The 25,978-nt window shown below is 38.1% G+C and overlaps 1 protein-coding gene across 1 annotated transcript in view; it reads left to right on the top strand.

Moving 5' to 3' along the window:
• COG5 (component of oligomeric golgi complex 5) overlaps positions 1-25,978 on the top strand; it is a 305,015-nt gene that overhangs the window by 261,753 nt on the left and 17,284 nt on the right. The window contains exons 15-19 of the mRNA XM_027071580.2: positions 3,967-4,077; positions 5,821-5,883; positions 15,315-15,418; positions 19,621-19,858; positions 25,859-25,935. Of these exons, the coding sequence (XP_026927381.2) occupies positions 3,967-4,077; positions 5,821-5,883; positions 15,315-15,418; positions 19,621-19,858; positions 25,859-25,935 (593 nt within the window). The remainder of the gene's footprint in view (positions 1-3,966; positions 4,078-5,820; positions 5,884-15,314; positions 15,419-19,620; positions 19,859-25,858; positions 25,936-25,978) is intronic.

Here is a 25,978-nt window from a genome sequence, read left to right as displayed (position 1 = left end):
TTTATATAAAGATACAGAATAGGCAAAACTAATCAGTGCAGCAAGGTCAGGGGTAATAAGTATACTAATGTCTACAAGTTATTTTGAGATACATCAAAAAATACAAAACTATTAAACGTCCAACTCTTGATTTTGGCTCAGGTCACGATCTCATGGTTTGTGGGATCAGGCCCTACGCTGCAGAGCCTGCTTGGAAGTGTCTCGGTCCCTCCCCCACTCCCACTGTGTGTGTGTCTCTCTAAATAAATAAACTTAAAAAAATACAAAATGGATCTATGTACGGATAGCATAAGCAAGTATTGTAAAATGTTAATTATAGAATCTAGGCAGTATATGGGTATTCAGTGTACAAGTCTTTCAAGTGTCTATAATAAAATGTCAGGAAAATTTAATTGTGTATGACTTTCAGTGTTTTTGAAAACAGTATGTGTAAGCAAAAGTACATTCTTTATCCCAAGAAGAACAGCACAGTGGCAGCAGGGGCTCATAAAAGACTGAATAATCTGTGAAACATTGTCTTTGGAGCTCATTAAAAATACCTTCCCGTATGGTCTCTGAATGCAGTCCTCCTTAAAGCCAAGGCTAATTGAATCACAATAGTGGATGCCTCTCCAGGGTAGGGTGGGAGTTGACTGGGAAGTGGAATGAAGGAAACTTCTAGAGTGATAGTATCACACAAGTAAAACCATTTACCACATCTCATTGAATTGTGCACTTAAGGTCCGCATTTCATTATACATAAGTTTTTCCTCAAGAGGAAAAAAAAAAGCTGTAAGTGAATACTGAATTCTAGTTAATTATCCACATGCTTGAGTGTTGATGTCTGAAAATTATTTGAAATGAATGAAAAATATCAAATGTGTTGAAGGATAGATATGTGATATAAAGCAAATTAAAGAATGTTAATAGGTTATCTGTATATGAGTGTTCACTGTATAGTTCTTTTAACCTTAAATGGAAGAGAAGGAGCTAAGAACCCAGCATATTGGAAGGATCATCTGTATAAATATTGGATTAATCAAGAGTTACTACAGGAATAAGTACCCCTAATACCCAGATCTTGGTCTCTAACACCACCTTCACTAAAATGAACCACATCTCCTTGGAGACATAGCACATTCCACATAAAAGTATTGGATTGACATAAATTTATGAAGTTGATAACTCAGATTTTGTAGTGAAGTGGCCATCTTCTTATGAAGTACCCACTGAAATATTTAGGGGCAAAGGGCTATAATATAATGTATGTATGATTCAGGAAAAGAATTATACGTTGTATGTAAGAGAGAGAAAATACAAACAATAAATCAAATGGGATGAAATGTTAATAAGTAAATCTGGGTAAAGTGTCTAAGAGTACTCCTTACATTTGTAACATTTTGTAAATTTGAAATTATTTCCCCAAAACAATTATGACAGGAGTGGTGTTCGAGAGGGACGAAGTGATCTACCGAGCTCAGGTGTTGGGCTTACTGTATTTTTGTGCTGTGAGACCAAGATAAGCAGTGGATTATCTTAAATTTCCAATCTTCTAGTGTCCTATTTTCACTTTGATATTTGAATTTTGTTCCTTGTTTTGGGCACAGTGATATTTCATCTTTAGTTCTTTTATATCATTAGTGTTTCGCTCTTCCAAATATAGTGTTTTCTTTGCAGAACTTTGTAGGTCTCTAACTTAGCTCTCTTGTCTTAGTCTTCATTTTTACAAGGCTCAGGGCATCTAGCAGATAACTCTTAAAGTTGGGGATTTTTCTTTCTATACTTTTTTAAAAAGTTTTATTACAATATAATTCACCCATTTAAAGTGTACAATTCAGTGGTTTTTAGTATATTCACAATCAAATTTAGAACATTTTCTTACCCCAACAAGAAACCTCCTACCCATCAGCAGTCATTTCATGTTTACCCTTCTTTCCTCATCCCCTTATTACTAATCTACTTTTTATCTCTGGGTATTTCATGTAAATGTAATCATTCCATATGTGGCCTTTTGTGACTGGCTTCTTTTAGTTCAAATGTTTGCAGTTCATCCACGTTTTAGCAGGTATCAGAGCTTCATTCTTTTTTTTTGTTTTGTTTTGTTTTTTTGCTTAGTAATGTTCCTTGTATGAATATACTACGTCTTATTTATCCATTTATTAGGTGACGTTTGGGTTGTTTTCATTTTTGGTCTATTACACTATGGAACAATGTTGCTATGAACATTTGTATACATGTTTTTATATGAACATGTGTTTTTGTTTTGGACACCCAACTGACTGAGCCACCAAGGCACCCCAAGATTGGATTTTTAAAAATTGTATAGCTAGGGGCTCTTGGATAGCTCAGTCGGAAGAGCATGTAACTCTGGATCTCTGGGATGTGAGTTTGAGCCCCATGTTGGGTTTAGAGATTGCTTAAAGATAAAATCTTTAAAAAAATTGTATAGCTGGAACTCATAACTTTTAAATGCCCTTTGCAGATGGATATATATTTAGCATCTGACACCCTGAGTCTGCCATAACCACTGATGCCACTAACCACTGCCACTTTATTGTCCAATTTTAGAGTTCAACTTGATTGCAAGTTGGTGACCAGGTCCATGAGGAAAGGCAAAAGAAATTGGAGCTCTTTAACTTGATGTCAAAAAGCCCCACGTTGACTTAGTAGCCATTGCCATGGGTTGTAACATTAACAAAGGAATATTCCCTTCATTTTAATTGCAAATTTTCATATTTTTAAATATTTTATTATCATAAGTAGGAATTGATAAAATGGGCATTGAGTTTAATTTTTTTAAATGTTTGTGTGTGTGTTTGTTATAGGAAAGTAGAAAGCAAAATAGTATTTCTTTCTCCCAGATTTTATTTGGCTCACTCTAACAGAAGATACTCTTGGTTTCAGCTCTCCTAAAAGGCCAGTTTTTCGTATGTTGAGATCTGCATACACATTTACAGAGTTTACTTAGATCATTTTTTATTTGTCCTACTCAGATTTAATTCACCTTTAAGAAACCATCATTACAGAGGACTGGATTAAAATCTGATCAATATGAAAATAGTTTATATGTAGATTATTTTCTTAGATCAAGCTGTAAGAATTCTAGATTAACTCTGTAAAGCATTACATGTCCTAAAACTCATATATTCAGAAGTAAATTAAAGGGGAGAGGAGTGAAGGGGCGCCTGAGTGGCTCAGTCTGTTGAGTGTCTGACTTTGGCTCAGTTGATGACCTCATGGCTCATGGGTTTGAGCCCCGTGTAGGGCTCTGTGCTGATAGCTCCAAGCATGGAGCCTCCTTTAGATTCTGTGTCTCCCTCTCTCTCTGCCCCTCCCCTGCTCATGCTCTATCTCTCTCTCTCTCAAAAATAAATATAAACATTAAAAAATTATTTTTAAAAGGTGAGGAGTAAAAAGTTCTTAATACCACTTGTACTGACTGTCCATATACAGTATAATCTTAACTATCTTTCTTTTTTTTGAAAGAATTTAATCTATAAAAATGAAAGTAAAACCCTCTCTTCACCACCCATTTCAGAGCATATTATGATGGCTGCCAGATGTACATAGAATGTAGGTTTATTTTTATTCGTTCCTCCTTCCCTCCCTTCATTTACTTTTTTTTTTTTTCCTTTTGATGGCTTATTTCTGAGTTTTTGAGTAGAAAGACTATTGGCAGCTGCCAGAAGGTATGTCCTAGGAGTGCTATGCTGATGTATGAAAATAACAGCACACACTGGGCTTTTAGGTCACATGTGCCTCCGGGGTCCATCAGCTCTGAAGTGATGGAGGGTGTTCTTCTTGGGCATGATGATTGGGTTTCCTCTCTATAGAGGTTCCTGGTTGTGCCTAAAGTCCCCAGTGTTCGATCTGAAGTTACCAGTTAACATTTTTTTGTTTTTTGTTTTGGTCAGGGGACATGAGCTTCTTCCCAGTTATAAATGAACTGCCATTTTGGTAATTTCTATTTGTGTTGAATTCTTACAGCTGTCCACACAAGGAGATGCAAGTCAGGTGATTGGGCCTCTTACAGAAGGGCAGAGAAGAAATGTGGCAGTAGTGAATTCACTGTATAAGTTACACCAATCAGTAACAAAGGTAACCTTTATTTTATTTTAATTAAGTTATTTTAATTTCAACTTCTTTCTGTTTGCCTCAAATAGACAACGAATTATTATTTAATTTTATGCAAAAGAAAGCAATGAAAACGTGGTGAGTGTGAAATAAGCTGTGGAATGAACTCTTTTTAAACAGTTATTGACTCTGGCCTTTATCATTTGTGTGACTTTTTGTTTATATACTTGGTTTAAAGCATAAGAACTCTAGATCATCAGGCTTGGTTGGTATAATCAAGTTTATTGAGCAGATGATTTAAGGGTAAATCATACTATTTCATACCTATTAAAAAGCATAATTTGATATCATGTGGGTGGTAGTAAATTATAGCAAAGCTAAAGACAGAATGAGAACTCTTAATCCCTCCAACATGTTGGAAAGGTTCTATCTTTGCCCCAAAATAGGGGGAAGGAGCTGCTTGAACAGTGCATTTTTATGGTGTAATAACTGATGGCTACTTGAAAATAGAAGATGGATTTTTTTTTTTTTGCTGTTGTGTTGCTGATGTAATTTTTAATGATGAACTTTAATTTGTTGGTGACCGTATATTATTTCTAAGATGAACTGTATTTATAATTACCAGGAAAGCTACACTTTCAACCCAATCTTTGACTTTTGAGTAGCTTGTGTTTATTCTCTATAAACCATTTCCAAAATATTTAGCAAGTAGAGAAATAATTAGAGGACCTGAAGAAGGCTAAAGATTAGATGCCATTCTTGAAAACATGACCTTTAATTTGAGCTTTAATATGCTAAATTGTATTTTAGAATAATTATCAGTGACTGTTCAGTTACTTAGAATTTTAACAAGTCCTTTTATCAGTTAGGAGTTTACAAAAAAGTGTATGTCACACATTAAGCAGAATATATTTTAAAGGTTTATTAACAAACCTCAGAAGAGTAAGTAAAAAACAAAAGTAAATAAAAAATATAAATCATGTATTTTCCATTCCCTTTATTATTACTCTAATTAGACTGCAATCAATGAAAGAATGTTATTTATTTAGGCTGATGTAAATGCCTTTCTTGATACTTTCAGAATGTTCATAATATTTGTATTGATTTCTAAAAAGAAATTGATATTTGTATTTTATTTTATTTTTATTTTTTTAATGCTTATTTATTTTTGAGAGGAAGAAAGACAGAGTGTGAGCAGGGGCAGGGGAGGGGCAGAGAGAGAGGGAGACACACAGAACTCGATGGGCTCCAGGCTCCGTGCTATCAGCACAGAGCCAGACACAGGGCTTGAACTCACGAACTGTGAGATCATGACCTGAGCTGAAGTAGGACGCTTAACCAACTGAGCCACCCAGGCGCCCCTGACATTTGTATTTGAAAGACTTGTTGAAAATTATAGTTAGCCTGGAGAAAAGTGATTTTTTTAAAGAAGTATGTAAATACGGCTTTAGACTGACCTTTTCAAGTTACAGTATTATAACTAAAGCCTGTCTAAAGTGAATAAAGGAAAGCCAACTCTTAACATTCTTAATCTTTTGATTATTTGAAGTATACAGTACGTTTGCTTTATACAGGAAAGTATTGTTCAGTCTGCCTTGACTAGTAAATACTAAGAAGTTTTAAAAACATGTAGGAGATATAATGTGAAGTTACGATACTGTTTTATGTGTCTGTAGAAACAGCTTTATTATGTTAATGATCAAAATTAATATTTATAAAAATAAATGACTTAAGCACAACTATAACTGGATCAAAACCTTGTTCTAGGTGGTTTCCAGTCAGAGCTCATTCCCACCAGCAGCCGAACAAACTATAATCTCAGCCCTAAAGGTAAAAGAATTTAATCTTTGACTCTACAGATCACAGTGGGTTTTAGGATTTGTTTGGATGAGTGGGAGATTGTCACATTTTAAAAATAATTCAGAATTCTCTACCAAAAGTAGCTGCTGATAATTATCCTAAAGAGAAGGCATACATGTGTGTTTATATTTTCTAGATCTTAAAAATAGACCCTGTTGGTGTCTACAGATTGTGTTCTACTTATGATAATTTTATCATAAGCAAGAGAAGCAGGAGTCTTCAAGTACTCACTATATCTCAGGGCAGTACAGCCTAGTATTATCCCAGTAAAGCATTGAGTCCCTACTAGGGTGATTTTGTCCTCTAGGGAACATTTAACCATGTTTAGAGACATTTTTTGATTGTCATGAGTGGGAGTGGAGTGCTCTTGGCATCTAGTGCCAGGGATGCTGTTCAACATCTTGCAGTGCATAAGAGAGCCCTGACAACAAGGAATTATTGGGCCCAAAATGTCAATAGTGCCAAGGTTGAGAGACTCTAATGTGTATGTGAAAGGTGTGAAATCAGGGTAAATTCCCATTTTTAACATACTTACATAAATATACCCAGGAAGTTTAATAAAAAATAATGATCATACAAGATTCAGAGCCATATGTAGCTGACACTAGGTAACTCTTTAAACAAGGAAATCATTCATTTTTATGGTAGTAATAGATACCCTGTATTTAGTACCTGCTCCTTGCCAGTCACATGCAATATATTGAAATATGATCGCAACTGTTCAAGTTATATATTATTGTCCCTATTTTATACAACTTGGAATAGCTTGCTCAAAGTCCTAATGCTGGTAAATCCAGACCTCACTGACCCAGAGAGTTGTGTTTGCTTGCCATCACCATTCATTTGTTTACTAAATATGTTTTTAGTATTTACTAAGTAACACTGTGTAGCAAAGACTCAGGAGCCAAACTACTAGTATATGAATCCTATCTCAGCTATTTAACCAGCTGTATGACCTCAGACAAGTTAATAAGTTTACTCTTGCCTTAGTTTCTGCATCTGTAAGGTGTACAATATAACTGCACAAAGGTAATAGATGTCAACTGTCAGGTTAGATTTAGGTTGCTTAGATAGAGATAAAAGAGAGACAGAGACAGGCACTACCAGTGAATTCCAAGGACAAATACTTTTATTTAGGGAGTAAGAAGCTACAAAGAAACAACACTGTTGAACAGCAGTTCAACAGCAAACTTCAGTTTGCTGAGGAAGAGATTTAGATGTTGTCACAAATCCTAAGGGAGAAGGTAATTTCTGAGGTCATAATGCTGTCCACAGGTGACATGGATGGGGATTTTACAGGCCCCAAAACTTGAGGACACTAAATTCATATATGTGGGTAGGAGAAGACAGTCTTTTCCCCCAGCACAGTGAAAGCACACTTGGATGTTTCTCTGTATTCTTTCTGTTCCCCCAATGTGCCCATCTCATTTTGATGAAGTATTATTAGAGCCACCATCCTAAAATAATTGTTTTTATTAAGAGTTGTCCAAAAAGGGGCACCTGGATGGGTCAGTCAGTTAAGCTTCTGATTTCAGCTCAGGTCATGATCTCACAGTTTGTGAGTTTGAGTCCCACATCGGGTTCTGTGCTAACAGTGCAGAGTCTACTTGGGATTCTCTCTCTCTCCCACTCTCTGTTTCTGCCCCTCCCCCACTCTCTCTCACACACACACTCAAAATAAATAAAACTTTAAAAAATGTAAAAAAAAAAAAGAGTTGTCCAAGAACTGATGGTCATAAAAATACCATAAAATCAAACCAATAGGAAAACCCAAAAGGTCTTAACATTCTTGCTTCCAGGCAGGGAATTCACAGTCTCCTTTTCTGTGGTTCCACATTTTTTCTTTGTCTTCTAGAAGTAGCTATCAAACATATTTTGATTGCTACCCAAGATAGGAAATCGATTTTAATTTGTGACCCCATACACAATATATAAGCATTTATAAATATGTACATACCTATATAATTGCATGTATGTAAGATATACATCTATATTTCTGTAATTGAAACAAAAGTTTCACAGAACAATATTTTCCTTATTTTGGGTGATACATGCTTTTGTTTTCTATGCTCCTCTATTACTTTTTTTTTTTTAATTTTTATTTATTTATTTTGAGAGAGAGAAAGCACAAGTAGGGGAAGGGAAGGGAATGGAGAGAGAGAGAGGGAGGGAGGGAGAGAGAGAGAGAGAGAGAGACAGACAGACAGACAGACAGACACAATCCCAAGCAGGCTCCACGCTCAGTGTGGAGCCTGATGCAGGGCTTGATCTCACAGCCCGAGCTGTTATCAAGAGTTAGACAACCAGCTGAGCCACCCAGGCACCCCTCATCTATTACTTTTTAAAACATTCTGATAGTGATTTTTTGACCCCTAATGATCACAACTCATGGTTAGAGAAAGTCCACTCTGTAGGTTAAGACAGAGTGCCTACACTTTGCCTGATCATAAAAGTCTCCCGACAGATTCAAACTAGAAATTCTTCAGATTGTAATTCAGTGTCGGATGTACTCTGAATCTGCATTTTTAACATATAACAAAGGTAGTTCCTGTTGTTAGTCACTGTAGGCTGAGAGTTGAGGCCAGTGCAGGCAAGATTGCCCTGACCTCCAGCTACAGCCCTTGCTCTGAGACTTGCTCACCAGAGCCAACAGCTCACGTAGCTGGGCAGTTTGGTGACAACTCACCAGTGTGGTCCTTGAGAATTGGGTAAGAAGAGTGTCCCGACAGATTCAAACTAGAAATTCTTCAGATTGTAATTCAGTGTCGGATGTACTCTGAATCTGCATTTTTAACATATAACAAAGGTAGTTCCTGTTGTTAGTCACTGTAGGCTGAGAGTTGAGGCCAGTGCAGGCAAGATTGCCCTGACCTCCAGCTACAGCCCTTGCTCTGAGACTTGCTCACCAGAGCCAACAGCTCACGTAGCTGGGCAGTTTGGTGACGACTCACCAGTGTGGTCCTTGAGAATTGGGTAAGAAGAGTGGCAGGTGGTTCAAGTGGCCCTGCCAATTAAAGACTTAATTGCATATGTTAACAGAACTCAATGAAACCATTTTGACGTTGCTTTTTAAATTAAATCATAAAAACTGTTATGACATATTAAGTAAAAAACAAAACCCTCTCACTTAAGGAAAAAAAAAGAGAACCTTGAATTTCCTAAAATTGTAGGAGCTTTAGTACAAATTTACTTTGAGTTAGGGGTAGAATGGTAGGAGGTATAAATAATTGTATCCCAAGAACCAAAAACCTATATGCTTTTATTATTTTATAGAGAAAATACTAAATATATGTTTCACTTGCTAAAATTACACAGAAGGGTACATAACAGTTTTTTCTTCTCTACCTTGTTGAGATTTTATCTGAAATTAAATGTTATTTTAGGCTTGAGGTTTAACATCTGATGATTATCTACTTTGTCATGGATGGCATAATTAAAATTAATGAGAGTCATTTTATTATACTCACCTCAGCTCTTAAGTATTTAAATACCTTGGCTCAATAATTCTGATCCATTTATTACTGGGATTGTTTCATATAGATAGTGATTGTATTGCTAAGTTTAAACATAGTAGTTTTTCATTTCTCCCTTATTGTGTGGGTTTATGTTCTGTATGAGAGAATAATCCAGATTGCTGAGACTTCTATATTTTTGTAATCTTAGCTATTTTAGGTAAATCTTTGAAAAATGTATGACACACTTCCCTGCTTTGTAAAGAATTTGTGAGATATAATCTATTCTCCTTTCTCCATTTGCTCTGATAGTCGTTAATCCTCTACTGTTCCTGTTTTGTATTTCCCATAAGTGGGAAGCCTCATGTAGCCAGAATGAACATTTTCTTTGTAAACCATCATATTGTATACAGGTAGATGCCTGTTTTCCATGCCTTGTTTCACTGGCTAGGAACTCTGGTACAGGGTTGACTACAACTGGTGAGAGTGGACCTTGGTGAGCATTTTCCTGACTTGGGGGAAAGCACTCTATCTGTATTCTAGTGTTTTAAGTATGGTGTTAGATGGCCTTTATCAGGTTAAGCAAGTTCCTTTCTATTCCTAGTTTACTGAAACTTTTAAAAAATATAAATGGCATTTCATCAAATAGTTTTTTCTCTGTCTATTGAAATAATCATATTGTTTTACACCTTTATTCTGTTAATAAAATACAGAAGTTAATTTTCAAATGTCAAACCCACCTTAGTTATGATGTATTACCCTTTTTATATATTCCTGAATTTCATATGCTTAATTTTTGTTAACAATGTTTGCATCTATAATCATAAGAGATATTGGTATGTAGTTTTCTTGTAATTCTTTGTCTGATTTTGGTATCAAAACTGGCCTCATTAATTAGGTTTGGAACTATTTCCTCCTATTCTGTCATCTGAAAGAATTTGTGTTATTTTCTTCTCACATGCTTAATAGAATTCACCAGTGAAGCCATCTGGGCCTGTAGTTTTCTTTGTAGGAAGTTTAGAACTACACATTTGATTTGTTTAGTAGGGAAAAGGCTATTTGAGTTACCCGTTTCTTCTTGAATGAGCTTTGATACTTTGTGACTTTCAAGGTATTTGTCTATTCATCTAAGTTACCTGATTTGTCAGAATAATGCTGTACATGATATTCTCTTACTGTCCTTTTAATGTCTTTGGGGCCTCTAGTGATAGCCTTTATAAAAAATTTTTTTATTAATATTTGTGTTCTCTTTTCTTCTTCATCAGTTTAGCTATGGGTTTGTCAGTTTTATTGATCTTTTCAGGGAGCCAACTGTTGACTTTCTTGATTTTCTCTCTTTTTCATTGATTTCTGCTTTTGCCTTTTTTATTTACTTCCACTTGGGATTTTCTTTGCCTTTTTAAAAAAAATATGCCTTATACCATTGATTTTTAGACCTTTTCCCTTCCCAAATAAATTTAACAAGTTGTAAATTTCCCTGTAAGTAACTTTGGTTTTGACATGTTGTGCTTTTGTCTTCATTAAGTTTGAAATATTTTTAGATTTCCTTTGCAGTTTCTTCTTTGATTCATGAGTTATTTAAAAGTGGGTTTTTTTTTTAAATTCCAATTATTTGTGGTTTTCCTAGATATCTCATTTTTTCATACAATTCTGTTATCATCAGAAACCATACTCTGTATGATTCCAGTTCTTTAAAGGCTTGAGTCTTGTTTTATGGCCTAGCATGTGTTGTGGTCTGTCTTGGTAAATGAACCATGTGGTTTGACAAAAAAGTCTACTCTGCAGTTGTTGACTATATTGTTCTATAAATATCACTTAAGTCAAGGTAGTGGGAATATATTTAGTGATGTGTTCAGATATTCTGTGTCTCTACTGATATTTTATATAATGGTTCTATCAACTGCTGAAAGGCAGAAGTTAGTTTTCTACTATGATTGTGGACCTTTTAATTCTGTCAATTCTTGACACCTCAATTTTGAAGATATTTACTACTTCTGCTGAAGCTGTGTCTCATGCATATTTACAATTGTTATGCCTTCCTGATAAACTGATGTTTTCGTCATTGTGAAATAGCCCTCTTTAGCTTTGTTAATACTTACTGTCATGCAGTTTGTTTTATGTGATATTAATTTGGCTACTCCAACCTTTTTATGCTTAATGTTTACATGGTATATCTTCTGTCCACTTATTTTCAATTCCTGTGTGTCTTTATTTTAAAGTACATCTCCTATAAACAGTATATAGTTGTCTTTTTGTCTGTTCTGGTAATCTCTGTCTTTTAATGGGAGTGTGTAGTCCATTAACATTATATAATCATTAACAAGTTTTTATTTTGATATATATAGTTTTGTTTTTTATCCCATTTGTTTGGCTTTTTTTGCTTTTTTCTTTTCCTCCTATGGTTTTTTCTTTTGGATTCTTTGAAAAATTTTTTGAATTCCATTTTAATTAATTTATTAGATTTTTATATATACCTCTTCATGCGATTTTTTTTTTTAGTGGTTCTTCTGGGGATTACCCTATAAATCCTTAAGTTTTCATAGTCTTCATAGAGGTAATTTTGCACCATGTTATGTAAAATATAGAAACCTCTTATTTATGGAAGTACATTTACATCTACATGCATGTAGTGCAATTTGTTTTTAGTTTACAATATCCATTTTTGTGGGGCGCCTGGATGACTCTATTGGTTAAGCATCCAACTCTTGATTTTGGCTCAGGTCATGATCTCAGGTCATGGGATTGAGCCCCACATCGGGCTCCATGCTGAGCATGGAGCCTGCTTGAGACTGTCTCCCTCTCTCTCTGCCCCTCTGCTGCTTGCACTTTCTCTCTCTCTCAAAATAAATAAATAAACATTTTTTAAAAATAAATAATAAAATATCCATTTGGTTCTTTTTTTACACATTCAGTCATTCTGCTGAGGTTTCCTAATATTTATTGTGAGCATTTCTTTCTTTACCTCACCAAGGTTCCTGCCTAATAATTGTAGAATCTGGATCATCTCAGGGTGGCAGCTGTGAATTATCTTTTACCTTGAAAATTGATAACATTTTCTAGCTTTTTGTATATGTAGTGATTTTTTAATATATCCTGGATATTGTGAATATTAATGTTGTGTAGACTCAGTATTTTTTTTACATTGCTCCTGAGTGTTGATGTTACTTTAGCGATTAATCAGCTTGACTGGGCTCTAACTGTACACTGTTGTACCTGCAGCTGGCCATGCCTTAGACCTCAGTCCAGTGAAGCCTTGTTGGCAGCCATTTTTTGTTTGCTTTGCACAGGCACGATTGATGAGTCAGCTGAAGACTAGTGCTGAGTTTAAATAAAGAATTAGCCATTCTTCTCTGGCTCTCTCCCATCTGAGGTTCCTCTCTCACTTTCTAATCGCCCTGGTTGAACCAGGGCCCCTTTCCATTGCTCTTTTGGCCTAAAAGACTGCAGGATTTGTTTTCTTTTTTTTTTACTTTCAGAGTTTTAGCGACCCAGCCTTGCCACTGTCATGACGATAGACACTCTTTGAGCCAAGTCACAGAAAATGGAAAACTCACTCTCCTCTGATTGCTTGCTCTAGATTTCCACACCCTTCTAAAAATGCCTGCTTTTTTCCTATCTCTACGACTCTACAGTAGGCTTTTTGTTGGTTTGTTTTCCATAATTGTTTGTAGGAGGATCTGTAGTTAGACACTTCACTCTCTCATACCAGAGTCTTCTTTCTTGAACTCTTGTTCAGTCATTTCTACCATACTCTAAAATCTCTTACTTCTCTGCCCTAAGTGGGCAAAGCATAACCAAAAGCTCAGTGGAGTCACCTGTGTGTAGGAAATCCCAGCTCTTCTACTTGCTCGCTTAAGGACAGTCTCCTTAACTTCACTTTAGTTTCCCCATCTATAAATTACTTTAGATTCATCACCTATGAGTTAGAGATTTTAATATTCTTAAAGGAAGGAATAATTGAATTTAAAGTGGAACTATAATATGTGAGGCATATACCATAGTTCTCCGCACATAACATATACTAAATAAATAATCTTACCCCTTTTAGTCCTTCAAGGACTCCTCTTCTTCTGAAAGACCTCAAAATGGCATTTAGCCTTACTCTACAAACCATCCTCTGGTATCTCATTGACTCTTTTGGCTTCATCTTCCCTCTTAGAAGCCAAAGACTACCAGATCTAGTCAAATGTGTCAAGAACTACAAATGTAAATATTTCAGTTCTTTCTGATAGCCCATGTGAATTTCCTATAAGTCCTTCAAACTCATGTCCAAATCTGAACTCATCATTTCTTCTCTCCATCCCCAAATCAACCTGCTGCTTCTGCACTCACACATTCGGTTAATAATATCACCAAATCATTAATCACAGTATCTCCAGCCTGTCTCCTTGTATCTATTCCTGTTGCCTCTGATTTTGTTTGGACACTCACCATTTTGCATCGAGACTACTACTGCCTTTAGTCTATTTACCCAGTCTGCCATCCAATGTGATTTTTCCCACATTCAGATCTTTAAACCACATTTTCTCATTGCTTAAAACCCATCATTGGTCTCCCATTCCCTTCAGGGCAAATTCCCAACTCCTTAGCAGCCTAGAGAGTATATCTGCTGAGTCTATTTCCACACAGGCAGGCACCTCACACCCTGTCTGTATTGAACGCTGTGCAGTTGAGTGCATCATCTTTCCCAGGCAACCACACCTTTAACGTGTACTCTCTCAGCCCACCTCTGAAATTTGGTGTAGGCAGTACCTTCTGTCTTTCAGATCATGTCAGCTTAAGTGAGGTTTCTCCCATGATCCCATAGCACCCTATAGAGCATTACTATGGCTAGAAATTATCTGCTGTCACTAGATTGTGAACTCCTTGAGGGCAAGCTGTATGCTCTTGCTCAGGCATTTGCTCTGTCTCTCCTTGCCTCCCTGTCTCTCTCAATCCCCATGTACTGTATGTTTACTTTTACCAGAGATTAAGGGCTAGAGATGATATTTAGGAATTTAATGGATACGGGTCCTGTTTAACCTTTTCCGATTTATTTCTATTGTTTGTATGAGCCAAAGCCATCCGTCTTCATTGTGTGTAGTCACCAGTGAGACATACATAATATACTTACATTTTAGATTTTAAGTGTGTACTGAGGCCCAGTTAATATTTTCACACTAAAAACCCATAACTAAGGCCAAGGGTCTTCCATAATGTAACCAGTGATTATACCTCAGTGTAGAACAGTTTTCAATGTGAGCATTATTGACATTTTACACCAGGTAGTTCTTTGTTGTGGGAGATTGTCCTGTGCAGTGGAGGCTGTTGAGCAGTGTCTCTGTCTTCCACCCACTAGATGCCAGTGGCAAACACCTTGCCCGGCCCAGTTGTGACAACAGAAATAAGAAGTAACATGCCCAGGCCAGAGGCTCAAGTACAGGATGTTTGTGAGAAGTAAGGATAAAGATTGGGAAGGGAGATGATACCCAGTACCAAAAGCACTCCTGCCAAACAGGAACCTAGTCCCGGAAAGGCCTAACTGTCCTGCCCTACAAGAAATACCACATATTTATTATGCTCACTCTGCTGGAGAGCATGCCATGTTGTTCTGGTTGTGTCTGCACTGACAAGAGTCCCTCTGGGTCTTACCTCACTCTTTTCAGAAACTTGGCACAGTGTGTTTGTTTGATCTTTATAAGGGCCACTCCTCAGGGCTCATGTGACCATGAAACTTCTTGAACATTTGAGAGGAGTTGGGGAGTTGAAATGTTCGGTGCTATGTTCCACATATTTTCAGCTTTAAAGATCATTCGCAACAGCAGTTGAGAGAGGAACAGACTTCTGTTGAGTTATTGCAGTTAAACTGTATATAGTCGGAATTCGATATAAAACCTTTGAGTGCTTCTCCCATCTCAGATTTCTGTGTGTTGGTCTTTAATTTTGCCTGTCCTTCCTTTTTCTTTTTAGACGATCCATGTTCTTATGGGAAGTGCTGTGCATCCCTTACTGACTTCCGTGGGAGATGCTATAGAGGCCATAATCATCACCATGCATCAGGAAGATTTTTCTGGGTAAGCACTTCCAACCACAATTTCAGTAACCTTTGCTACATTTGTCTTTCATTGACCCACCTCCACCCTTCTTCCCGAAGTCTCTTTCCACACAGGGCTTGTTCCTCTCATGGCGGGCGTGGCCTCCAACCTCACACTGTTTTATCCATTGTGAGTGCCATTAGCTGATTAAAATTTTTCAATTCTTGTTTGCATCATTGCTCTCCTGCCTTTGAAACATAGAATCATTAACATCTATGGGACTCAGCATAATTCAGGACTTCTGGCAGTTGGTACATCTTCTCTTTCCAAGTTCATCTTTATCCTTCCTTCTCGCAAGCACCCTGTACTTGAACTGTGGCATAGGCATGTTATTTCTTGTATAAAATGTCCCTCCTCTGCCACTACGCTGGTCTGAGTCCTGCTCTGGCTTTGAAGGCACGCTGCATCTCAGCTCCCTGCAAGAATGATTTTCCTTTCTCAGAGTTTTGTGGCAATTCAATCTGGTCACGTCACACCCGGCCATCAATGCTTGGGTAGTATTCCACAGCTGTTTCACAAGAGTACTTCTTATCTATGTCATAGTTGTCTTGAGAATAAGAATCATAGGTCCTAACCCAGTGTTCACTGAAATTGTTTAAGGAGAGTAAAATGGCCAGGACATTATTTATAGAGAGTTTGGAATAGTTATTTGCACATGCTTAGAGTGATTTTTTAACATTTATTCATTTTTTGAGAGACAGCGAGAGCGTGAGTGGGGGAGGGGGGGAGAGAGAAAGAGGCACAGAATCTGAAGCAGCTCCAGGCTCTGAACTGACACCACAGAGCCCGACATGGAGCTCGAACTCACAAACTGTGAGATCATGACCTGAGCCGAAGTGGGACGTTTAGCTGACTGAGCCACCCAGGTGCCCCGTGATTTTTTTTTTTAAACTTAACCACTCTAGACTTAAATATTCAAATATTAATATGTAGATATGTGTTTTATATTCCTAGTTCATAGTTACTATTTTTGAATTTTCCTATTTCTATTTATATTCATGTTGTTTAAATATCTACTTTATTAAATGTTCAGCCACTAGTCTAGCTGTTTATAGAAAATTGTATGAGTTCTACACTGTCCTTTAATTTTTCAAATCACTTCTTTCATTTGCAGAGTATTTTTTAAAAATTTTTTAAATGTTTATTAATTTTTGAGAGACACAGAGAGTGAGCGGGGGAGGGGCAGAGAGAGAAAGAGAGGGAGGGAGGGAGACACAGAATCGAAAGCAGGCTCCAGGCTCTAAGCTGTCAGCACACAGCCTGATGCAGGGCTCGAACTCACGAACCATGGGATCATGACCTGAGCTGAAGTCAGACGCTGAAGTGACCAAGCCACCCAGGTGCCCCTACACAGTATGTTTTGAAGGGTGAAAAGGTCAATCTCTGTTTTTAATAATGACATGAAGTACAGAAGGGTGAAGTGGATTATAGGCAAAAGACTGTAATATTTGGAGATAGCACAAAACTGTTGATTTAGCAGTATTTGGAAAGAAATGAATTTTGTTCAAAGGTGATCTGAAATGTTCCAGTTAGACTGATTATCAATGCCTCTGAAAAGGAAACAAAAATGAAGGCTCATTCTATAAGAGCAATCAGATAATACTTCAGCAGCTGTGTTGGCGAGCCACAGCTTGTGCCTGTAGATAACGGATTAGACATTAAAGGCTGGCTCTCCCAATAGCTACATCCTTACTAGTTTGCTTAAATGCTAGGGAGCCAGATTACCACTGATAGGTTGCCATGAGTACGAAGCATTATTTTAATGTGTATGACACTGTCCTTAATTTGTTTTCTCAAATGGCTTTTGATGGTTCCATTTAAGCCCTCTCTCTATATATGGCAGACATTTGAGAGTCCACTGATAGTCGTTTTCCACATGTGTCCTTGTAGGAGTGTGGAACACTGTTTCATGGTGCATTTAAAATTGTGCCATGACAGTAATTTTCTCACTTTCTAGAACTTTGTTATTAGTAATTCTGTCATGTCATTCCATATATGAAATGTTTGGCTTATATGAAACATAAGGTAAGGTTAGATTAAATTGTTCAAGAAGGAAAATTCACTTTTATTGTAGGGCCAGCCCCCAGGAGTCACAGTTGGAAAAATAATAGTGACCATCTGCCCTTTGAAGCCCTCTATACCTATTTTAGGTACAAGGAATAAAGCAGGTTAACCTTGTCAGCCAGCCTTATGTGGAGTGTGGTGGGTTACAGAATCCCTCTGCTATTTAAAAAGTAATGCTCAACCTGGTTTCCTGGTATTTGAAATGTATTTAATAGGACCAGTGTCTTTCTTTCCAAATTAGATAAAGCTTGAAACATAAATGTCTGATTGACATAGTACATTGACCGAAATTCTTTTATTTGGTGTAAAATGGCTCCTGTCCAGTTATAGCTTTGCATGGGGAAGGAAGGCAGTAAAAGTAGGAAGACTCTAGATCCTGAAGCAATGGATGTGCACCTCTGATGGGCGCAGAGCACACACGCACACCAAAAGTCTTGGTGACATGAGGATGAACGTCTGCCACTTCTCAGGCGTGCATTCGGTCTACCCTCGACTTGTGCGTGCAGCTCTCACTGTGAAGGCCCTTCAACTTCTGCACTCTATCAGTTGAAAATCTCTTACCAAAAGCTTTGGGGTAATTGGGAAAACTGAGCTTTAGCGATGGCCAAGCCAGTTTTGCATTCTAGTAAATTTCAGTCAGGCTTCTAATCCACACTGAGAACTGATAATACCTATTTCAAAATTTTGTCCACTGGATCATTTTACTTACATTGACACGTGCTTAAGGAATTTGTTTTAGTATTTTATTTTCTAATCCTCATGGAAATAATTTCAATTAACCAGATTAAAATTCTTGAAATACTCCTCTGGAGGAGTACTAAGATAACAACAGTGCTTTTGATAAAGCACAAGAAACTATGAAAGAGATTGGTGTCCTTGTTTTTTTCCAACCTTGACTTTTGAACTGAATGCAGATAGGCCATGCAGTGTCTGAATCTGGCAAACCCATACCCCACGTGAAGATTGCCCTCACTTACTGAGGCCGTCTCTGCACTCGTACCCAAGCAGCCCTCCACCGTGTGACACTGCATGCGGCAGCATTCCACCGTGCCCCCCAGTGGCCTTGCCTCAGGACGTTCTGTCTTATAACCAAACAAAATTTCTTCCTGCCAGAACTTAAGACTGGTTTCTCTATTTCTGTCTACTTCTAGAAATAGAAGACCTTTGGTTAGTATCCTCTGATAATAACCATTCATTGCTGTCTTTGAAGATAATGAAGTTCACCTTATTCTCTTGCTCTGGGCACTTGAGTCATATCTGTTGTTCTCTAGACCGTTGCCACTCTTTCTACGTCATTCTCAGAATATGGGAACACTCATTTTTTGAAGAAGATTCAGCACTTTGTAGCCAATGATCTCATTGGTTAGCTAATTAATATCAGGTGATTTCTAATTTGGGTATAATTTCTTTCCTATAAATATTTCACATTCTTTTAATATATTCCTTAAAGAGCAATTATAAACATTTATAAATTATAAATAGTATTTCATGGAGCATCAGCTGGCATCATCTGTTGATCCAAATTAAAGCCTTTGCAAACCTCATCATCTGGGAGGAAAAAATTGCATACCATGTGTATTGTTACATAACCAGCTTCACAGAAATCTACTATTCGGCTGATCAGACTAAATAGCACAGGAGCAGAAATATCTTTGCCAAGAGTTTGTTTGGGGCAGGCAGTGTTTTCTGCCCTTACAAAGTGTAAAATGCTATTTCAGGCTTCATTATTGATTTATTCACTAACCAGGCAAAACTATGAGTGGATGAAGATTTGTAAAGCTGCGAAGGACCTTGAGAGGTCAGAGAGTGCATAAGGCACTGTGTGAATCATCCAAGACAGATGGTTGTCCGTTTCATTCTTAATAATCTCTAGGTAAATGGATTCTAAGATTTCTTCAGTAATCTTCCTAGCATCTTAAAACGGCTTTTATAATTTAAACGTTGTTTTATGCTCTTTAACTCTTAGGAAAAATAAACAATACCTTTTTTACCATTGAGGGAAAAAATTCCATAGGACTGAAATAGCAGGTGACGGGTTGGCGGGGCAGGGGTGGGGAGCGGCAGGCAAAAGTTAAATACTGACTGTTAGTGCATTGCCTGTTTTCTCCCTTTTGCAGGTCATTATCCAGCTCAGGAAAGCCTGATGTTCCTTGTTCTCTGTACATGAAGGAGCTTCAAGGTTTCATTGCTAGAGTTATGAGTGACTACTTTAACCACTTTGAATGCTTGGATTTTGTCTTTGACAACACGGAAGCTATTGCCCAAAGAGCAATTGAACTTTTTATTCGCAATGCCAGTCTCATAAGACTTCTTGGCGAAGGTGGGAAGGTACGACTTGCAGCTGATTTTGCTCAGGTAAATTGATGCATAGCTACAAAGGGGGAAATGTTTCAGCCTCTGTATTACCTATTTATTGAAAGACTGAGTATGTGTTCTTTTACTGCTTTAAAGAGTTGAAGCTTTAATAAAGAAAAATAAATTCATTTAAACTGAATTAGTAAAAAAAAAAAAAAAGAGAGAGAGAGAGAGAAGAGTTTAGACATACTTTCATGCCAGATATTTTTTCTTTATTTAATAAAAGAGTCATCACTCGTATTTGAGATTTCAAAGTTAAGGTGAAGTGGTTCATTCCACATTACAGAAACATGTCCCATTTTTCTGTAATGTAGGGCTTTCTTATTATTATCCTATGAGATCAATGTTGATAAGAGTAATTAATTTTGCTGGAAAATAATATAGGCAATGAACTGTAAAGGTGCTGCCTGTTGGCACGTAAAGAGAAAAAGCTCCCAGCATGTCTGTAATCCTCTAGTGGCCAGCTCAGTATTCCAAGACAATGTTCTAATTCACTTAGATGCACACTGGACCATCTAGATAAAGGGTCTGATTATTTGGTCTCTTTCTGTTGAACAGAGTACCTTTCTTGTGTATGGCCAGGTTTGAAATCATTCCAGCCTCTCGAACCATGATCACCTCTTATAGAAAGGGTTTTTTCCTTTTTCCTTTAGACAGATTTTTTGGAAGCCTTTCAACAATATCAGAGGCAGAGAAGAAACCCCTCAAACATATAGTTGAGTTGAAAGATTCAGAAACAGATCATTCATATTTACATAGTATGTCAAATGTGAACTCATTTTTTTTCTTTTTTTTTTTTTAATTTTTTTTAATGTTTTATTTATTCTTGAGGGAGAGAGAGACAGAGCATGAGCGGGGATGGGGCACAGAGAGAGGGAGACACAGAATCCGAAGCAGGCTCCAGGCTCTGAGCTGTCAGCACAGAGCCCGACGCGGGGCTCGAACCCACGAACCGTGAGATCATGACCTGAGCCGAAGTCGGATGCCCCACCGACTGAGCCACCCAGGCGCCCCAAAGGCAAACTCATTTATCAAGCCTCTCCAAGCTGTTAACTTTACTAAATAGTTATTCAGATGGGTTGTTCATAGTTTGCCAGACCCCCCTGCTTATAAAGATAGTCAAATTTTAATGTCCTTATTTATCCCTGTGTGTATCTGGGGACAAGTCTGGGTTCACTATTCCCTTGCTGAGAAGATGTGCACTACTTGTACGGGGGTGATTGTCAGACACTCCCTTGTACCTGATAGAGGCACAAAAGGGACCAGGTACATTATCTCACATTTCAAGAGCCAGACTCTTTGCATACGAATTGGGCCAGGATTAGTCATTTTCATCTCCACATGATTTGGAGACCACCAGACCATAGTAAAGAACCTTCTTTGGGGAATAGGCCTTTAGTGGCATAGGCATAGAAACAGAAGTTAAATGTTACCATTCGTGTTGCTCTTTTGACCTTTTTCCACTTTCATCAGCTTCGTTCTCATGCCCTTGCACACTTTGTTTTGTTGTTACAGGTTAACACTCTGTGTTAAGGATCGTACATAAGCAGTGTGTTACTTGTCCCTTACTGGCTCCAGGCCACTGGCTGGACTGAGGGCACAGCCGTGTACCAAGTCCTGCTCTTGTTAGAAACACCCTGAGCTCTACTCAAACGGATGTCTGTTCTCTTTCCCCCTTTCCTCCAGAATTTTGTTTTTTCTGTTCCTGTCCTCTTGGCTCCCTGGGGCTCCCTCCCCCACCGGTTTATTTGCATTCTGCTCCAGCTGGTCCTTGAGTCACTTTCCTGGAGGCAGCACTGCAATCAGAGTGGCCAGGAGCAGAGAGAGACAGCAGAGACCGCCAGGATGAGGGCGCTGCCTGCTGCGCCGCAGGCTTTTCGTTGCTGATTTTTATGTGATGTTCCCTTATGAGTCTTGAAAGATGGAGAGCATTGTCCTGTGACCCTTGCTGCCACACCCAGCGCCTGCTCCAAATGCAAGGCAGCCAGGGGTGGGTTGACTCCCACCTTCCAGAAACCACATCATTCACAATTTTATTTGGCATTTCTTCTTCCTTAAGACATGTCGCCCAGTAAACCAAACCTTTTCTCAGCTCCCTTCCCTTAAGATCAGTGAAACTCATTAGTCCTCATTACTAACTGAGGCTCCAGGACAGCCTCTCTTCCATTTCTTAAATATAGAAGCAGCAGCATCTACTCAGCGTGAGGTCTGTTTCCCTGACTCCTTTGTTCCCTCCCGGACTGTGCATGTGTCCCCACTTCAGAGCATCCTGCCACCCAGCTTGCATACAGTCCCCACCCTGTGGGCTGTGGGCACAGGAGAGACGGGAGGAAGCCCTATCAGAGTTAATCACGTTGTGCCTAGTAGCTTTGGCTAGTGATATCCAGCTACACCCCCATTTACAAAAATTACAGCGAGTTGGGGGGTTTAATTTGACCTGGTTTCTTGCCACACCTGCAGTTGTACGGTGCTGCGCCTCAGCTTTCTGGATCGTATTTGATTGGACGTGTCTTCCTCAGAGAGTCAAAACACTTAGAAGGCATTACTCTGACATTTGTATTCATGACTGGCATCAGCTGGGGACTGGAACGCCTTTTGACTGCCTCGTTATTGAAAGTTCTATCAGTTTGTATTCAAAATGAAACAAAGCCATCGAGGCCACTGGAATCAAGAACGCACAAATCCTCTCTGGGTTTTAAAAGTGTTCTTGTGATAAAAGTGCCCACTCTTCTGGCATAAAAAAAAAAAAAAAAACAGAGAAGAAGCTCAGGAAGAGACCCATAGGAGTAGGTTAGGGACTGCTGCCTAGCTGTCATTCAGTCTGCTTGCAAAGACAGATGATGGTATGTCTTAAAGATTTCTTTAGGAATCCTAACCTGTCCCCTCTGGCACTGTTGCACAGGTGAGAAGGGGAGTAGTTGCCCAGTGCCATCTGGAGGGTTCGTGGTGAGGGAAGTACCCGACATGCAGCCTCCTTAGGAATCAGGTCACGGGCATGAGGTGGTTTCCTACAGGTAATTAATTCCCTGCTGTGACCACATGCTCTCTGTGTCTACAATAATCACACAGCAGTTCTAAAACACTAAGCTTGTTCAAGGCCATTGGGGTCTGCTGACTCAGAATCTCTCCAGGGATTTGTCTACACTGCCCTTTGAAACACACACTTCCCTCTGCCCCTCAATATCCTTTCTACCCTGAGGGAGGGGATGGCTAGTGGAATTGGCATTAAATTATTTACTCAGTGGTCCTCCTAGCAGTTTCTATTTATAGGTCTTCTGGTGCCTTTTAAATATACATATACGTATACATACACATACACATACACATATACATATACGTATACACATATATATACATATATACATATATATGTGTGTGTGTGTGTATATATATATATATATATAGTTTTTTGGCCTGAAAATATAAATTTAGAAAAGAAAACAAAATTATCAAGATTTCCATTCCAGTTGCCTTTTCCCCTGAGCAGTGTCAGGCAGGAGAGCGGTAGGAATATCCACAGATGCCCTGTGGTTAACCAAATGTCTGCAGTGGGTATGGAGCGGCCCTGTAATTAGTTCACCGTGCCTGCAGCTGACCGCTCGCCTCCTCTGAACCAGAGAGGGGGGAGAGAGAGGCGTTTGAACATGCCATTTGTGCATCCACAGCTAATTGCAGAGTCACCTCCTCTAAAAGGAACACTCCTGCCCTTTAGAAACATGGCCTTTATTGTTTAATGGAATTCTGGCAGAAGAAAATGGTTTTCAGTAGCCTAGAGGTCCTTTGTTTATTTTAAACATTTAACATTTTGAAATTGTCCCATGGCATAGAAATCTCCTGTATCATCATAGATTACACAGCAACTCAAGGTCTTATTCTCTTATATTGTAATTTTTCCCTAGCTACTTAAATTTGCTTTAACATTCCATCCTGCTCAAGTGCTAAGGCAAAGGTTTTTTGGTTTAATCTTTGAAGATGGTGAAGCCCAGTAGGGTAATTGAAAAAAATGACAAAAATGTTTGATGAAAAATACTTCATGTAATCTCAGTGTGTAAAAACCATCACACACACACACACACACACACACACACACGTATATGATTGGAATTACCAAATCAGACATCCATGATAATAGCACTTTTACTTTGTGCTCAGTGTAAAATAAATGCCACATCCTGAGGGAAACCAGTAATTCCATCAAGTGAAGAAACTAAACAGGTCCCAAGGACTCACTGTCTTGTTTGAGAACACTGGCTTCAACCTGCTCTGTTTTGCTTTGTTGGCAAGAATCCTGACTTTCTTAAACCATGAGCTTCTCCCTTTTCATTTACTTAATTTTCTGTATTTTAGAGAGTTTTCTAACCATGTTAAGGTTTCCCTCTAGGACATAGGGGGCATATTCTGTGTCTTCTATATGTTAGGAGAGAAATTTCACCTGCTCCACCTAGAAATTCCACTAGTTCCCCTCAGAACCATCTCCAGTAAGCTGCCCTCCACTTCCCCCATGACAGTCAGTTCATACATTTGGTATCACACTTGTTATTTTGCTTAGTAACAATCATATGTATGTATATATGTATATGCAGTATATGTGTGTGTATGTATATGCACATACAGCTTTTTATGATTTTGATGAGTAATAATTATATTGTTTAAAGATGGGGCGCTTAGGTGGCTCAATTGGTTAAGCATCCGACTCTTGACTTCAGCTAAGGTCATGATCTCACAGTTTGTGAGATCGAGCCCCGTGTTGGGCTCTACGCTCACTGTGCAGAGCCTGCTTGGGGTTCTCTCTCTTCTTCTCTCTCTGTCCCTCCTCCATTCATTCACTTTGTCTCTCTTAAAATAAAAGTATACACCAGTCCTTTATGATAGATAGATAATCTTCACTAAATTTGAAAGAGGTCCCTGAAGGCAAGATAGTCTAATTTATCTTCTCATTCCAATGTCTAACTTGGTGCCTGTCAATTAATAGGGAATCAAAAATGTTTCTCAGATGAGTGATTGTTTAGGTCTCCATGGTCTTGCAGTAGGGAAGATTTGAGCAATATTTTAGAAGGATGACCAGCAGGACAGAAGCTCTACTTTCCATTCCTGTGTTTTTCTTGAAGGAAGATGCTCCATAATTTTTTTCAGACATTTTCTAAACTATTCTTTACCAGGGTTCTGTTGATAGCTAGAGAGGAAAAATGGTTTACTATCTGAGATCCGCATATGCGAAAACTTTGCACTTGCTAGATAAAGAACAAATAGCCTACATCTCCCTTTAATGACAAGTAAAATGTCTTGTCAAAGGAGGAAAATAAAGTGAAACCAGTAGTTCTTGAGTCAGGAAGCAAATTAACTTGCTAATAATGTAAAAGGGGGAAAGTTTAAAAAAATGCCGGTAATAATTGCTGCCATTGAACAAGCACCTACTGCATGATCACTCATATTGCTTTGTGGAATTCTCTATTTTATTTGTATACTTCTGTGCATTAGTGCTGTCTCCATTTGACAGATGGGAACCTGGAAAAAGAAGTGAAGTCCGGGGCCACACGGTAGTCATTGTAGATTTGGAATTTGTCGTAGTTGTGCTTCCTCCAGAGTTAGGGCTTTTAATCACGTGGGCCAGCTTGGTGAGAAGTGTCATTATTTATACTTAATACAGAAACGCTTGTGATGCCTACTTAAAGTAAGGCATGCAGTCCTAAAAACCTTCCCTTCTCCAATTTTTCAGTGGAGAAAATATCTAAACCTCCTCCTTTTACATAACCAAAAAAATGTTCTTCTATTTTCTTGAAGGAATTGTGTCATGTTACATTCCTTTAGTAAATGCAAAAGTTATCTAAGTTCTTGCCTTTTATTAAATTTTATTGAATTTCAAATTTTTCCTCACAGTCCAGGTAAAATTAAGTTTACTGCAAACTATAACTTTCTGTTATCCAGGTGTGTGTGTCCCCAGTTCAAAATAGGATTCTGACATATTCTGACAAAACTATGGAGTATCTTTTAATGTTTCAGATGGAGTTGGCTGTGAGTCCATTCTGCAGAAGAGTATCTGATTTAGGAAAGTCCTATCGGATGCTGAGGTCATTCAGGTGAGACCTAGTTCTTTTATTGCTGTTGATATATTCAGATTCT

This window comes from Acinonyx jubatus, chromosome A2 (genome assembly GCF_027475565.1).
Source record: "Acinonyx jubatus isolate Ajub_Pintada_27869175 chromosome A2, VMU_Ajub_asm_v1.0, whole genome shotgun sequence".
NCBI classification, from domain to species: Eukaryota; Metazoa; Chordata; class Mammalia; order Carnivora; family Felidae; genus Acinonyx; species Acinonyx jubatus.
Note: the sequence above shows the minus strand (reverse complement) of the source record. Positions and strands in the feature narration are given on the sequence as shown.